Source organism: Diabrotica virgifera, chromosome 4 (genome assembly GCF_917563875.1).
Source record: "Diabrotica virgifera virgifera chromosome 4, PGI_DIABVI_V3a".
Lineage (NCBI taxonomy): Eukaryota > Metazoa > Arthropoda > Insecta > Coleoptera > Chrysomelidae > Diabrotica > Diabrotica virgifera.
Genome location: NC_065446.1, coordinates 19,963,087 through 19,981,345, shown reverse-complemented (window position 1 = coordinate 19,981,345; position 18,259 = coordinate 19,963,087). Strand labels below are relative to the sequence as shown.

Here is an 18,259-nt window from a genome sequence, read left to right as displayed (position 1 = left end):
ACTACAGGGACATAAAAATATGAGAGAGTAATTTAAATACATACCTGAAGAAACCAAATATCAGGTGGGGAATGGTATGATATAGAAAAATGTTGGAATAAAGAAACAATCATTTATCTGGTATTAATTAATCTTGAGAAAGCAAATGACCGAGTTCCTCGGGAGGTTCTATGGTGAGCGCTCAATAAGAAAGGAGTTTCTGGTGAAGATTGTGTGAGATGTATGAGGGAATAATAACTAGTGGGAGTGACTGATAAGTAATTTATTCTGAGGGTTGTAAAGAAATATTGAAATGGGGTTTATTACAAAACCAGAACAGTGGAGACAAGCTCTTGAAGAGAGAGGAAACTTAGAAGATAGGACTGATTATTTGGAATGTTCATGTAAGGATAGAGTTAGCACTACAAATAAAACGGGGAAATGTATGCGTTAAAGGCCCCGTCTCACCATCAAATAATTTGATCAAACTTGACAGTTAGTGACGTCACATCCTGAGTGTTCATTGTGGATAATAATGAAAAATTTTAATTTTAAATAAAGTACAAACAAGTTAACTCAATACAAAAAATTTGATCAAACTAGACTGATAGTGAGAGCACAGATTTTTAGAATTTCAAAAAAACTGCAATTGTGACGTCACTTTGACGTACTTCCTCAAGTACGTCAAGTTTGCTCAAACTGTTTGATCAAATTATTTGATGGTGAGACGCGGCCTTTAAGAGTTAGAGCGGGATGGATATCATTCATCATCATCATGTTTTTTCTGAAAAATATTTATTCGACCCGCCTCAAGAGGTCGCAGCCTCTCAGTGATTGCACCGCTTCATTTATATGGCCAGCACGCCACTGATGGATGAAGTAGAAAGAAATAGGATGCGATTAGAATGAACGATAGAATTGATGTATGGAAATGCATTAATACAATAATTATGTACTAAAATGGCAGAAATACAACAAATGAGAAAATAGAGATGTTATGGATTATCATGATACTATAAATAACAAGATAATATGTTGCACATCCGGAAGTCGTGACGTAACTGGAGACCGGCAAGTTCGTAATGGTTCGTAATCATTCGTAATGGCCGATTACTTTGAATTGTTCGCGGTTGTATTTTATATTGTATCTTTGACAGTTATTTCGACTCGAATCTCGACACTAAATTCTTTTCGAATACATTGAAGTTTAATGTTATTTTGCTAATTAAATAATTTCATCACATAATGTATACAAATCCCATTTAACTTTAACAAGAATTCAAATTCAACTTCCGGTCTCCAGTTACGTAATCAATGCGCGAACTCGGACGTATTTGAGTTACGGGAAAATACTATCTCTTTATTGATAGGTTGTTCGGTGTTTATACGCTGTGAACTCGTACGTAGAGGGGATATTTACAAATTCGCGAGCGCCAGTAGTGGCAAGTCTGTAAACGTTTACCGGAAATTTGACATAAATGTCAAAGTGATCAATTTAAAATTAAAATTAAAAACATTAATTATAAAAAATATTAGTTGGTCAAAGCTGTGGTATATATTTTTACCTTAAATATACTTACGTTTTAAATGTTGAATTTAAGTTTTTTAATGTTCCGTAATATGTAATTATAAATTAATCTGCGCCATCTACACGATAATTGTGAAAGTATCCGAAGTAAGAAATTCATATTTGATCAATAGAACGTCAAAATGATTAGCAAAATCTTAAAAAAATCGATTACAATTTAATTACTTTTTTGCGTTGTAAATATTAAGCGATAACAATTAAATAATAAATTTAAAAATTACCAGTGAAAGTTGAATTATTAATCCGCCAGGAGCGACACCAGCGAAGCTCAGAGCGTATCCGCTGTGAGCTCGTACGTAGAGGGGATATTTACAAATTCTCGAGCGCCAGTTAGTGGCAAGTCTGTAAACGTTTACCGGAAATTTGACATAAATGTCAAAGTGATTAATGTAAAATTAAAATTAAAAACATTAATTATAAAAAATATTAGTTGGTCAAAGCTGTGGTATATATTTTTACCTTAAATATTGGCTCCGTGCGTCTCCCCTCTACGTACAGTCACGTGATACGCTGTCAGATTTTGTAAGGACGTTTTAACATTGAGTCTTATGGGATTATTTTGTTAAACTTGAATATTTTATTTTGTAGTGATAATAACCGAATACAATTGTTAGAATTCATTAGTTATTAATTTATACTGTAATTTATAGTGCAACAAAATATTTTCTTTTTCGTTAATAAATATTTATTGACATAAACTGCAATAGTGAGGTTATGCATACAAAATCAAACTGATAATCAATATTGGAAAGTGAAGAATTTATAGTGCGTTTTTATTTTCTGTTTATATTAATACATAATATCACTAGCGTGACACGACATTTTTTTAAATGTCTCATTTAAACATACACAAAGCGTCCTTATAAAATTTCAAAAAACCGCCACCATGAGCAGGTCGGTCGATTTTGCTTTGACACTTTGTTAACGCTCGGAGCGAATACTTACGTTTTAAATACTGAATTTAAGTTTTTTTAATGTTCCGTATAATATGTAATTATAATTTAATCTAAAAATCTTAGCGCCATCTACACGATAATTGTGAAAGTATCCGAAGTAAGAAATTCATATTTTATCAATAGAACGTCAAAATGATTAGCAAAATTTTAAAAAAATCGATTACAATTTAATTAATTTTTTGTGTTGTAAATGTTAAGCGATAACAATTAAATACTAAATTTAAAAATTACCGGTGAAAGATAATTCCAGTAATCCGCTAGGAGCGCCACCAGCGAAGCTCAGAGCGTATTCGCGTACTCAATCGACTGTAGGTGGCAGTGCAGTTGCATGAAAATGGCCGATGTAATTGGGATAACGTATTTTGATATAATTAAATATTGTTATTGATGTAATGAATTAATATAAATAAATCATTCATTAAATGAACACACCCGACAAGCATTCAAACGACGTTGATAATTAACGGATGATTTGTTTATATTTGCATCTTGTTTATATTTTCATCTTCAAGAGTGAAACAGCACTAAAGGCTAATTTTCACAGATCCGATATCCGAAGACACGAAATACGAATTCTTTTCGTACGATTATATTTGATTGTCGTATCCGAAATTTTTTGACATTTGTGTAATATGTCAGATCATTCCATGGATTGATATTTGATACAAATGTTTGCTGTTGGATATTGAACAGGAACAGATAGATAGTTTTATTTCGATTTTATTCTTATTATTGTTTGGATCATCATGGATTCGTCAAATTATCTGTTTGAAGAGGATAAAAATGTGAGTTATTGTTAGAAGTACCATCACATCCATTTATAATTAACTGTTTTTAATGGGAAATAAGCCACAATTTTACTAAAAAATAAAATCATTTTTTTTATTAAAATTGTGGCTTATTTCTCATTAAAAATAGTTAATTACAAAAATGTCACAAGAAAATAGTTTCAGACCAACATCCATTTATAATTACGATTTTGTTGTTCCATTTCAATATATCAAAAACTTAGACAAGGAAAAAAGAGAGGACGGGTAACACTCATTTAACACACACGTTCCAAAAGTGAAGCCGGTTTTTGGTTTGTTTGTCACCAGAAACATGGCGGTCACGTCAAAAATAACAATGGGTTGCCAGTGGTGGGTGTTCGTTGAAGGTTAAAATTTCATAAAAAATAAAGTAAATCATCATCTAAAATTCGTAATAAAACCATATGTATGTATTGAAACATATGTACGTAATATGAGAAACTTAATAAAACATTTACCGTACACAAATTCTTCATTTTAAATACATTTCATGTTTTTATTTTAAATACTCAATGCATAACAATAGGGAGTTTTTGTTGCTACGTAACGTACGCATCTCCGTATACGTAAAGCAACTAACGTGTCGTAGAGGATGAATGTTAAAATAGGTAGTTTTTGTAACTGCCTTAACGTAACGTAAAGCAAATCGTAAAGTCATTTTTAAATTCCGTTGACATTTAAAAAAATAAAACAATGTTCACACAATATACAATTAATATACAAATGTAAAAAAAGATAAATGAATGATGAAATTGTATGGTTTTAATTGCTTCTATTTAAATATAAAAATATTATTTTTCCTTAGGTTAAAATTGCTTTATTTTTGTTTATACCTACTTTTTAGTTGTAAATTATTGTATACCTACATCAGAATTCCAGTAGGTATAATGTAAATAGTGTGGTAATATTTATTTGAACATTTTACTGAAACTAGGTCATTTGTTTATCTAGTTATTAATTTTGGTGATCACTGTATTTCTTAAATTAATACAAGATTTGTTTGTTTTGCTTTATTAATAGACAACTTAAAAACAATAAAATTTTAAATCTATTATGAAGCTCCAATTTCCAATTACAAACACAGAATAATTTTACTCAAATAGACTAAACCTTAGACAAGGATCCTTGTCTAAGGACTAAACCAATAACCAATATAACCTTAAAATGTTTATAAACAGGTAGTACGCTGATAAAATGTTCATTTGGTAGGTAATCGGGCAAGATCCTCGTGTGCATTCGGTGACTTTCGGCTCGATAGGGATGCGTATAAACCTAACGTACCAGTCCGTAACCTTAGGTAATACGTATCGCGATACGGGAGTTCAACCATTAATGCGCAAGCGTATATGTCAAAAAGATGCGTTACGTTTACGTATTTGTGTGCACAAAAACTCCCTATTACCCCAAAGATACGTCGATGATCAAAATCTCTGGTGTCAGTTTGGCTTCACTTTTGGTCATAGGATTACTCGTCCTCTCTCTTTCCTTGTCTAAGATCAAAAACATAAACACTTCACAAGTTCAAGACGTTCAAGATAGAATGTCAACAGTGTCAAAATTCATCCGATTTCGTGCAAAAAGTTAAAATAATTTTAACTTCTTCCGATGACTTTTTAATTTCGTACGAAAACCCAACTGTCACCTTTCAGCCAATGAAATTCTCTGAAATTTCTATCGTATCATCGTACCGTCGGACATCGGATCTGTGAAAATCCACCTTAAAAAAGATGGTGTCGTCACTTCGCTCTGAATGACATTGCTCTCTATGCTAATATTTAACCTATACTCTATGTGTGGATTATAATAAAAAATGCAGGACGGAACGAAATGAAATTCTATGCGTCTAATTTTATATTCTGTGTTTTGAATTTTAGGTGTTCTGTTATTGACGCTCTTTCTTCTTTTTAATTTTACTTGACATTTGACATTAAACAATCATGGCTTCATAATAAGAAGAGTTTATAGTGAGGTTATATTTACATTAATATTAAAAGTAAAATAGTTTTATTTGCCGAAAGGTTTAAAATTGAGGGAATATAAAGATCATGGTTAACCAAAAGTATAATTGAAAATAAGTGTTTGCATATAAATATCTGTATTTACTCTTAGAAAATGAAATTGGTAAGTATTTTCTTTAGAATATCAATGTAAGTTTTAATCCACCTATGTTTTAGTATTGTTTAAGTAACGATCCCAATAAACCATGTCATATACTAACTTTTCGGGAAATAACCATGATGTTAGACTGTGGTCTTTCAATGCAGTCGTTATTGAATTTCCTACCACTATCTTTTGTGCCTTCAAATAAATTAAGCAATTTGCCAAACTGGATGCCAAGTGACACAACAGATCCTGATCTGGAAGGTGTAAGTAAATAGTTTTATACATTCAGCTATTAAAAAGTGAGGTACTAACGCACACACTGAGATATATCCTGAACCCATTCGCTACCAAGGGGGTATTTAAGTTTCGTCCTCACAGACCAGAGCTATTTAAATTGCCATTATGTGTAACGCGCTCATGGGTGAGATGCTGGCCTATGCAAAAAATCAATGTGGCTCCTATGAGTCACTTGGTAGCGAACATGTTAAGGAAAAATTAAAGGTGAAAAATTGTTAAAGTTGAAAGGTTAATTTGAATGTTATATAATCAACAAATCTTTTTCAGGAATTAAAAGAAAATGGCGATAGAGTATTTGTTGATTCACCTCCAGAATTCTGTCCCCCATTGGATAAATTGATAGACTTTTCCCAAGTTGATGTTATATTAATTTCAAACTATTTGTGTATGATGGCTCTACCCTTCATAACAGAAGGAACAGGGTTTAAAGGAAGAGTCTACGCCACCGAACCAACACTACAGTTTGGAAGGTATTTATAACTTTTTAGAATTATAGAAAACTCACAAATTTATATACCGTAAAGTGAGGCTACTTTGTGACACTTTTTTAGGTTTTGTGATGATATAGTACATACACTTTCGGTTTATTATAATTTTAAAAATATCACCTGAAAGCTCAATATTTACTCTATGTTCAGGGAAAACTAGAATGCGCTATATGTTATAGAAATCAAGAAAATGTCAAAAAAAGTTGTCACAAAGTAGCTCCATGGGTGGGGGTTTCTTTGTGACACGTAAGTTTTTCTGCGATATTTATATGGAATTGTAACTGTGACACAAAGAAACACCCGTACATTTTTTACAGGCAACATATTAATGTTAAATGAAGGTAACATATTGTGTTAAAATATAAATTTACTTCGGTAGAAATATCTTCTAAAAATTCTTCTTCAAAAGTCAAAGTTTTCACGCCAACCTAAAATCACCTGTTTTGACGATGATCAAATCAGCTGTGACATGACGAGCAAAGTTGCACTAGGAACTTTGGTTATCGTTCCCTAGATAGTGCACATAGTCTACTATTGAAATAAAACATTTTGATTATTCCAGCATTTCCAATGGCTCGGCCAAGTTAATAAGTTTAACTTTAGAGGCCACTGTCACAAAGTAACCACATGTGTCACAAAGTAGCCTCACTTTACCGTAGGTATCTCTAGTTCCTGTGAATAAGCACATACTTAACAACTCAACTAACCATCAAAACTGAGATATATTATGTACATAATAATAAAATGTAATCCCCTACTTGTGTATAAACAAATTAGTCCAAGACCTTTAAATTTAGCAAATGATGAGCTTGTGGATATTCTAACTGTTCCATTCTATCATATTCTAGCCAATAATAGCTATTTGTATAACAAGGGAGGAAAGTGCTACTTTTCCTCCCGCTCGGGAGAGGAATTGAACTGTACTTAGTATGTTCAACTGTTCAAGTATTACGTAATGTGATTTTTGAACATTTTTGACCACCCTCCCCCCTATGTAACGCACTGTAATGGGCGTTTAACTATTATGTAACTCAATTTTTGAAGATTTTTGACCCCCCTCCCCCCACCTGCGTTACGTAATACTTGAACAGCCCCTTAGTTGGTGATCATAAAAAGGAAAGACTAGTGTCAAGACTGAATTTTTCTTTGTGATAATTCAATGTTGCAGGTGCCCATATTAGAACTGATACTTTATAAATATTTTAGGTTACTTTTAGAAGAATTAGTCATTTATATTGAACAGTGTCCAAAATCCAGTTTTGCTACTCAATGGAAGAGTTTTGTACATAAATGTCCTTATCCGTTGAATGAAGCCTTTAAACCGAAATCTTGGAAACAAATTTATAATATGAAAAATGTCAATGCTAGTTTGTCTAGAATACAAATGGTTGGCTATAATGAAAAAATTGTAAGTATACTTATACTAAAATAAGATTTTTTCCTTTAAATATAAATAATTTGTTTGACAATTGTTTTTAATGGAATTTTGGTGGTTAAGCGATAAGTTGCCGCAGTGATACAGGCAAGTGGTTTACCCCTAAAAAGATGCTTAGAACCGGAATATACTGAATAACTTTTTTTGCATTTATAAGGCACCAAACATTTTTTAAACTCGAAAAAGGTCAAAAACTTATATAAATAATAATTTCACTGAACCGCTTCAAATCTCTTCAATTTTTTAGGCGTATCTCATCGAAATAAACACTTTTTCTCTATTGGAAATTTTCCGAAAAATGCTTCTTTTTAGAATTATTTGTAATTTTTTGTTGAAAAAATACCTTAATTAGTGATTTTTAAGATTTATTTTCTAAAAAACTACTAAATGAATTGCAATTCTACAAAACATTTATAGAACAAAGATTCTTCTTCTTCTACGGCAGTACAGCCCAAATTGAGCCTTGGCCTCCTTTATTTTTTACCTTCACACTCATATGTCTGTGCCTGCTCTTCTCCATACAAGGATTACTAAAATTGCTTCTGTGTCGCTGCTTACTGTGTCTTCCCAGCCCTTTCTTGGCTTTCCAACCAGTCTCTTTCCTTGCAATCTAGCGTTCAGTGCTCTTTTTGGTAGCCTATCCTCTCCCATTCTCATCACATGTCCGGCCCATTGCAATTTTTGTATTCTAATGAAGTCTGACAAGGGTGTTTCCTTATAAAGTTGATAAAGCTTGTATTGAATTCTGAGGATTCCGTTTTCCACTCACAGGTCCTAGTATTCTCCTCATTACTTTCCTTTCGAATGTGTTGAGTTTGTTTTTGGATGTTTCTTTCAGGACCCATGCTTCACTACCAATGATTATGTAAATTAAATTCGATTGTTAAGTGATTTTTATTATTTTAGGATGTGTATGGTACTCTAACAGTTATTCCAGCCAGTTCAGGATTATGTTTGGGTTCTGCTAATTGGGTAATACGTACAGAGCATGAAAAAATTGTGTATTTAAGTGGATCAAGTACCTTAACTACGCATCCAAGACCTATGGATCACCAATCCCTAAAAAATGCTGATGTCCTCATAATGACTGATCTTACACAAACACCAATTAGCAATCCAGATTCCATGTTAGGTGTACTTTGTGTAGTTGTTGGTAAGCATTTGACAATAATTACGTTTGTTTATGCCAATAAACTTTTATGAAATGTATTCCCTTTCCTTTCCTACAACTAAACATATGTGCATAGAAATCAGCCCACTTAAAAATTTGGTCATTTTTGATCTCTCGTATTTCCTAAACCTGTTGGCCGATTTAAGTGATTTTTTTAATATGTTATAGCGTGATCCGTTAACAATGTTGCTGTAATAATATTGTTGCTAAACAGGTAAATTTTTATTGTATACCGGTTGTACGAATCAAACTGTGTTTTTTTTTCTCAAAGTTCGCATCACTCTGTGGAATATTCTAGCATTTATAAAATACTGAAATTAAAACCCAACTACAGCTTCAGGTTTTCTTAATGTTCTGCTTTTTTATTCATTCGTTTATGTTGAAAAATAAAAAAGTTAGGTACTTTAACAACAGACATGTTCTTCATCAATACACGGTGTTTCTAAATAAGTGCGACAAACGTTAAGGCCATCGGTACATAATTCGCAAATAATTTACGGGTATCCCTACTTTTTCTGTCTTTACACGGCAAATTACGTGTAGTAAAATTCACACTGGTATGGATATGTAAACACTACTAGAATATCATTCTACTTGAAAATGTCATCATTAATTTAAAGAGAAGCTTTTGAATGTTCTTGGATAACTGTTATTTTTATAATTGCAAATTATTAATTCACTTAATAAATGTGATAATTTTTTCACTAACTATGTATTCAGTGATTGTACTAATTTATATGTACAACAAAAACTAATAAGTACTTAATCGAGAAAGAAGGAAAATTGTTTAAGTGATTTTTTAATAATGGATTGTTACTATGGAACGCTTAGGTACAATTTTGAACATCTTTAACAACAAAATACTTGGATCACAGAATATATTATCCTGATGTATTCTCTGCTTGGAACTTCTAGAAATAATACACAATAAATAACTTTTTATTAAGTTCATGTTTTAAATCAATTATTTATCAAAATACACTATATATCAATATCATTTAATCAACAACTCAAAATATTCCCGATGCCATGTCAAATATTTAAAATTGTAACTGATTGTCACTGTCTGACTGACAGTATGCTGACAATATTCTATTCGACTGAGTGCGTTGTATGACAAAGATATATTTGGAAATATTAGCCCGGACATTGTGTTCTTTTTTTTCGAATCCTGAAAAAACCAATAAATATTTTTGAAAAATTTAAACGCAGAATGAAAGACTATTATTACCGAGGGCCGAAAGTCCCTTAGAGTAAATAAAGAGTTTATTTTGAATGAGATATTTTAAATTAAATATCACACTAAATTTTCTCTTAGTTTTTTACCCCTGTAACTTATTAAAATAAACATTATAGAAGTTCTCAGGGACTTTCGGCCCTCGCCAATAACGTTATCTTTCATTCTGCGTTTAAATTTTTCAAAAATACTTATTAGTTTCCTCAGGATTCGAAAAAAATGAATCCCCATTTGAATATCATTGCAGCCGAAAATACGTACCCATCCTCTTAAGCCATAATTCTGCATTAAAAAATAATATCAGTTTGCTTTATAAACGTATGTTTGCAAATGTTTCGTTTCCAAGATACGGGATGTTGAATTTTTTCTTACAAACTGACGATTTATTTACTGCTCTAAAACCAGTTGAGATATGCAAATGAAATTTGGTAGGTTTTAAGAGATAGTTATTGCCGATTTTTTGACATAAAATTAAGAATTTTATATTCACCATTAGCGTGCATACGGGTAATATGATCGGTGATATTAACCGTAGGCGCGCTAATGGTGAATATTAAATTCTTAATTGTATGTCAAAAATGTGCAATACCTACGTCTTAAAACCCACCAAATTTCATTTGCATATCTCAACCGGTTTTAAAACAGTAAATAAATCGTCAGTTTGTAAGAAAAAATTCAACATCCAGTATCTCGCAAACGAAACATTTGCAAACATACGTTTATAAAGCAAACTGTCATTATTTTTTCATGCAGAATTATCCCTTAACGTTTGTCGCAGTTATTTAGAAACACCGTGTATTGATGAAGAACATGTCTAGTTGTTAAAGTACCTTTTTTTAAACCTTTTTAAAAGTACCGTTTGTAAACTTTTTTTTATTATCCAACATAAACGAATGAACCAAAAAACAGAATATTAAGAAAACCTGAAGCTGTAATTGAGTATTAATTTCAGTATTTTATAAATGCTAGAATATTCCATTTTTCGTTTTCTATTTCTAATGTTTTTATTTATGTGTTTACATTGAATGTTAATCTGTTTTGTTGTATAATCCACTTCCGCAATAATTATGTGATATATTTGATTTAAAATGAATTCAAGAATTTTTTGTAATTGGGCAAATTAATAGTAGGTAATGTGATTAACTATAATAGTGGTGCTGATTTTGGTTGTTTTTGCGTTTTGTGCACCACCGCAAATATATAATGATATGTACCACCAGATTGAGAACCGCTGACCTACGGTATCACATAAATTGTTTTTCCGATTATAGCGCCATCTATCCACAATTCGAAAAAATGTCTCGAATAAAGTTTCTTACTTTCACGTAATGAATCAAAATCTGCAATAAAAACTGGGAGTTTCTGTTTAATATTTTAAAGTTACACCCCACCCCACTATCAAGGATGGAGTGGGGGGATTTGTTTGGTGTCATTTGATAGATTTTTGAAAATTATTGAATATGTATTTTTTAGTTTTTCGATCGGATGTTGACTTCGCGAAATATTCGACCATTCCGCTACTTTTGGGACCCCCTGTATACAGGGTGTCCCAGACTAATTTATCCAGGCTATATCTCTTAATCGAATAGAGATTTTCGAATGGGACAAAAACTGATATATTCTATTTGTAATACACTTTAATATGGCGTAGAAAAAAATATCCCCTAAATATTCATCCCGTAGTTATAACCCCTAACTTTAATTTTTTTAATAGCACCCTGTACACTTTTGATAGTTTTAGATGTGGTCTTCTATCGTCTATTCAAAAGATTTAAAAAAATCGGTTCGTAAATAATCAAGAAATTATTAGTTTATGTTTTATTTTTGTTATGTGTCCCAGACTAATTTATCCAGGCTATATCTCTTAAACGAATAGAGATTTTCGAATGGGACAAAAACTGATATATTACATTTGTAATACACTTTAATGTATTTTCTTGATTATTTACAAACCGATTTTATTTTTAAAAAATCTGTTGAATAGACGATAGAAGACCACATCCAAAACTATAAAAAATAGCCAGGGTGCTATTAAAAAAAATAAAGTTAGGGGTTGTAACTAAGGGATGAATATTTAGGGGGTGATTTTTTCTACGCCATATTAAAGTGTATTACAAATGGAATAGACCAGTTTTTGTCCTATTCGAAAATCTATATTCGTTTAAGAGATATAGTCTGGATAAATTAGTCTGGGACACTCTGTATATAAAATATTTATTCTTTTATAGGTTTGACTTTACGAGGTGGTGGAAATGTTTTAATACCTTGTTACCCAACTGGAGTGGTGTATGATTTGTTCGAATGCCTTTCTAGTAAAATGCTAGACGTAGGATTGTCCAACTGTCCCATGTTTTTTGTATCTCCTGTGGCAGATATATCTTTGGCATATTCAAATATTCTTGCCGAATGGTTATCATCTGTCAAGCAAAACAAAGTATATGTTCCGGACGAACCTTTTCCTCACGCACTATTAATGAAGACTAACAAACTAAAACATTTTAAACATATATTTTCTGATGGATTTAGTACGGACTTTCAAGAAGTAAGTATAGTTATATTTTATTTTTTTGTCCACTATGACCAAATTAGCTGTTATATGAAGGGTTTCAGTTAATTTTGTGCATCAGCTGCGGCCACTGAACAGTTTACACCGCTACATATCTAGTAGCTGATTTTTCAGATTTTTACCTCTAGTGTAGGAAACAGAGGTTGAACCTTGCAAAATTGACACAAGTCCGGTTTTATTTTTTTTTCTGTTATATCTAGGGGTGCTTATTATGACACTAACTTTTTCTTAAAAAATTTCTCCCCGGGACCCCCCTTTTCCTTATCTCCTTAATAGAAATATGAAGAGGACTATATTTCCCACAATTTATTTCCCAACAGCATAATGTCTATCACCCACCGTTTAGCGGTGGTGGCGCCCCAAATTGACAAGTTTTAAAAAAATATTTTTCCTTAGCTGTAATGGGAATCAAGAAGAAACCCTGTGGCAGTTAATCACAAATAAGTGGCTGATTTTTTGGTGTAGGTTTCATTTAAGGGCGTTTACCCATTTTTTAATTACAGGGTGTTACATTTTAAAAAACCCCTTTTTATACCATATTAACCGCTTATGCTAGAGTAACAAAACTTTCAGCGATTACCAATGTGTATGTGTAATTTACAAATTTGTATAACGCACTCCCATTTTCTCCGGAACCACCCAAAAAATGGAGAATTAATAAAGAAAGTGATTTTCTTGAAATCCTTCACACACCATTCCCTTTATTAAAATGCTTGATATATCATTTTGTGCACGTTCTTATTACACATGCATGGACACCAAAAGCAATTTCTTGGTGCAACCCCTATAGCAAAAAAAAATAAAACAAAAAATTTTTTTTTGTTTTAAAAAATGGGGTTGAAATTTTTTTTTTACTTTTTGACCCATATGGGCATATACTCCATCAATAGGGTTTTTCATAAATATATATGGTTATTGCAACATCCTTGCGAAAACTACCCCTATAAGTTTAACGAGCATATTTTTACGATTTTCTCATTTCCTATGCATTTTTTTGAAACAAAACATATAGAATTAAAGACCACTATTTTCTCTACAAATAAGGTCATATGCATTTTTTTCATATAAGCAACCGTTACGTCACAGTGGCGCCGTAAACCTCCGAAATGCTTTGGGGGGCTCCAGTTTTTGTTTTTTTTTTTCATCACCTATTCATTTTATTGATAACGTACTTATGGCAAATAAAAGAACACACTGTCTGCTACATATTATGACCTATGCATATTTTACTTTCTTTGCACTCTAAAGCCACAGTGCAGTGGTGGCCCAAAATCAATTTTTCTATATTTTCTTTATCAATTCTCCTTTTTTGGGGTGGTTCCAGGGAAATTATGGGGGTACATTATACAAATTTGTAAATAATACTTATACATTGGTAATCGGTAATGTAATGTTGGGTAACACAAGCTATGAGAAATGAAGCAGGTGAACTGATAATGATGGAAACAGAAATCGTAGAGCGATGGAAGGAATACTTTCGGAATTTACTAAATATTGAAAGTGAGATGGAGAAATCAGAGACTACATTTCATTCTGCAGATGTGGAAATACCACCACCAACACTCCAAGAAGTAAAGAATGCAATAGCATCTCTTAAAGATCACAAAGCACCAGGAAATGGTGGTATAAATGGAGAATTGATAAAAAAAGGAGGAAACGTTTTACATCAAAAATTGTATGACATTATTCTCAGAGTATGGCAACAGCAGAAAATGCCTAGAGAATGGAATGGAAGCGTTATAATGCCCATACATAAGAAGGGAAATAAAGAGCAATTCCGAAACTACAGAGGCATATCGCTTATTAGTACAGCGTATAAGATTCTATCAATTATCTTACTAAAGAGACTCACTCCGTATTCGGAAGATATTCTAGGCGACTACCAATGCGGCTTTCGAAGTGGAAGGTCAACAATAGATCAAATATTTACCATCCGACAAATATTAGAAAAAAACTGGGAATTCAACCGAGATGTACACCAAATCTTCGTAGATTTCCAGCAAGCATATGACTCGATAAAAAGAAGCAGATTATGGCTAGCAATGCTAGAAATGGGAATACCAAGAAAATTAGTGCAGCTCACTCAAATGTGCGTGGCAGACTCATATGCACAGGTAAAGATAGGAAACAGAACATCGATGCCATTTAGTATAGCATCAGGGCTTAGACAAGGAGACCCTTTATCACCATTGCTATTCAATTTGGCTTTAGAATACGCAATAAGTAAAATATCTTCTGAACTAACAGGGGGATTCGCAAATCGAGGATCAAAACTAATGTTGGCCTTTGCCGATGATCTAGATGCAGTCGCTCATTCTACAAGAGACGTAAGAGAGGTGTTTTCACAGCTCGAGGAGGAAACAGGTAACCTGGGCCTTCGAATAAATGAAGAGAAGACGAAATATATGCTGGTGACCAAAAATCCAAGACCAAGAGTTAGGCAGAACGTAACTATTAATGACCACAACTTTGAAGTAGTAAAAGAGTTTAAATATCTGGGAGCAGTAATCACAGAGGACAATCACATAGAAAAAGAGGTCTCAGCAAGAATAGCTGCGGGAAATAGAGCATTATACTCCCTATCATCATTATTAAGATCTAATCTGCTGAAAAGACAATCTAAATTAAGACTGTACATGTCAATTATTCGCCTAGTTGTTACATATGGGAGTGAAACATGGACTCTACATCAGCGAGAAATAAATAAATTGCTGATATTTGAAAGGAAAGTCCTCAGAATGATATTTGGTCCTCAAAGAGATGAATTGACAGGAGAGTGGAGAAGGCGCCGCAATGCTGAATTAGTGACTCTATATGGTACTGAAAACATCGTCAGACATATAAAAGCTAATCGGATAAGATGGGCAGGTCATGTAGTAAGATCAGAGGAAGACAGAGTGCTAAAGACAGTGTTCTTCGAGAGACCAGACGGTAGAAGATCAGTGGGCCGTCCCAGAAAAAGAAGGAAGGATGATGTTGAAACCGATCTATCTAGGATTGGGGTACAACAATGGCAAATCGAAGCGCAAGATCGCAGACGATGGAGGGCCATAGTGGATGCGGCGAAGACTCACCCCGAGTTGTAAAGCCAGTCAAGAAGAAGAAGAAGAAGAAGACATTGGTAATCGCTGAAAATTTCTTTACTCTAGCGGTTCTGATGGTATAAAAAGGGGTTTTTTAAAATGTAACACCCTATAATTAAAAAATGGGCAATTGACCGTAAATCAAACATATACCAAAAAATCAGCCACTTATTTATGATTAATTGCCGCAGGGTTTCTTCTTGATTCCCATTACAGTTAAGGAAAAATATTTTTTTAAAACATCTTTTTTAAAAACTTGTCAAATTTGGGGCGCCACCACCGCTAAACGGTGGGTGATATATGCCGCCGGGAAATAATTTGTAGGAAATATAGTCCTTTTCATATTTCTATTAAGGAAATTTTTTGCAAAACGTACAGGAAGAGCTACGTTTCGCAAAAACCACAAATTATCCCCTTTGGGGAATGAAAATGGGGGTCCCGGGGCAAAATTTTTTAAGAAAAAGTTAGTCTTATAATAAGCACCCCTTGATATACTATAAAAAAAAATAAAACTGGACTTGTAAAATTTAAACGCAGAATGAAAAATTGCATTATTAAGTCAAATATATTGTGTGAAATCATTTTACAATGCCCAAAAGATTTCGGAATAATTCAAATCAATCGCGCAGTAATGCTTGTTTGTAATTTGTCCAACCCCAGGCAAGATTATTCCTCCACTAAATTATGTTTTGACACTATTGATATTTATGAAATTTTGACACTATTGATATTTTTGAAATTTTGACACTATTGATATTTATGAAATTTTGACTATGTTGGGATTTAAAATTTATAGGTTAAGATATGTCGGCGATTTTTGTGCTTTCTGCGTTATTTCTTTAATTTTTGATTTTTCGCCCGAATTTATATCAAAAACAGTAGTTTTTAGAACCCTTTAACGACGTATTAGTATAATATAATATTTATGGAGTACGGTCGAAGGCCGACATGATCAACCAAAAAAGAAGATAAATCTGGTGATTTTTCAAGTGAAATTATTGGGTGTGAATCTGTCTTTTGAGTTCACTCCTCCTAGTTTAAAAACAGGGTATAATAAACTGAAAGTCAAACAATTGGGAATACACGTCATAGATTTAATGACAACCCACCAGTACAAACTTGACGACAAACAAATTCAAAAAGTTTTTCATCATATATTAGTGTTTTTGCTACCGTTAGGTTTAGCAGGAAAGCGCTGTTGCCGAATAAATAACATATTATGTAGGGAAGACCGGGGCTAGTTGTCACAGTTTTTGGTTCAATCTTTGTAACTCGAGACACTTTTTATTATTTTTTAACCAAACTTTCTCCACATAATTAGTTGAAATGTAGGCTACCCATTCATATTTTTCTAAAATTGTAGACGAGTGGTGAAAATAATACGATGGTTTAACCTTCGACAGGATTTGTGTGACAACATACCCGTAGATGGGGCATGCTGTCACAGTACCTGGGGCAAGTTGTCACAGTATTACAAAAAATATAGTAAATGTGAAATAAAAAGTTTTTATTCAAAGAAGAACTTACAAACTTAGAAATAACTACATATCGTCCTATAGAAGCACAATAAAGTTCTCCGCAAACAAGCCATATTATACAGTCTTCGATAAAATGTCTTCTTTTCTTTTGGCCCTACTTTTTTTGGGTAGAAGGCAGTTTCATTTTAACGCTTTTCTTTTTTTGTATATTTTTTTTTTGTTCTAGACTTTTCGTCCTGCACAATTTTATCCTTGACTGGAGTATCTGTTAATATTGATGATTTGCGTTTTTTTTTTTACGTTGAACGCGGTTGGTCGTCTTCGCAGCCTTTGGGAAAGGACGAACCGTTTCTACAGACAGCCCTGCTTTAAACCCTCTTGTGGTGTCCTGAGGGACCTAAAAATTGAAACGTGTAAAATTCTTCAATTCTTGATTGGTTCAAGTTCAAAACAGGGAGGATATACCTACCTGTTTTAAGAAAAGGAAATTATTAGTTTGAAAGGCTCTTAAAGGATTCTTACCTGCAAGGTTTTTATTCGGATCTTAATTTTCTTTCAATGTTGACAAATTGATTATTTGGTGTCTTTTGAATGTTCTCACTGCTTGTCTGTAGGTTTACTAAAGTATCTAACCCACGATCTTCGTTTCCTGTACATATTAGTTCATTTTTCCCGCCTAGGGTGTCAGGTGTGCCCACTTCCGTTTCATTTGGGTTCCTTCGATCGGTAACGTAACTGGGAGGAAGTCTTGTTCTGAGAATATATCCCTGTTAACGGGATAAATACCAGTGATCCTAAATCCCGACATTATATTACTTGGAGTTAAGTATCATAGGCCGAGATGTTGCCAGAATACCAGGTATATCATAGATAGTAATAGTTTTCCAGGGGTTTGACTTTATCCATGCTATGCAAGCAGAATAACAGCATTTAGATTAGAAATTAAATTTTAATCCTGTAGATATTAAATCACTTTTTCACAAAAAGTTTATCTTTGACAAATTCGTAAATGATTTACCCTGTATTCTTTAGCAATTTGATATGATTTTAATACGGTTTAAAATCATTT

General features: G+C 32.8%; 1 protein-coding gene across 1 annotated transcript in view; it reads left to right on the top strand.

The window, feature by feature from the left end:
* Window positions 1–5,274: 5,274 nt before the first annotated feature.
* LOC126882933 (integrator complex subunit 9) overlaps window positions 5,275–18,259 on the top strand; it is a 33,711-nt gene continuing 20,726 nt past the window's right edge. Inside the window, exons 1-6 of the mRNA XM_050648010.1 lie at window positions 5,275–5,453; window positions 5,507–5,698; window positions 6,000–6,202; window positions 7,427–7,628; window positions 8,562–8,808; window positions 12,292–12,605. Of these exons, the coding sequence (XP_050503967.1) occupies window positions 5,445–5,453; window positions 5,507–5,698; window positions 6,000–6,202; window positions 7,427–7,628; window positions 8,562–8,808; window positions 12,292–12,605 (1,167 nt within the window). The 5' untranslated portion in view covers window positions 5,275–5,444. The remainder of the gene's footprint in view (window positions 5,454–5,506; window positions 5,699–5,999; window positions 6,203–7,426; window positions 7,629–8,561; window positions 8,809–12,291; window positions 12,606–18,259) is intronic.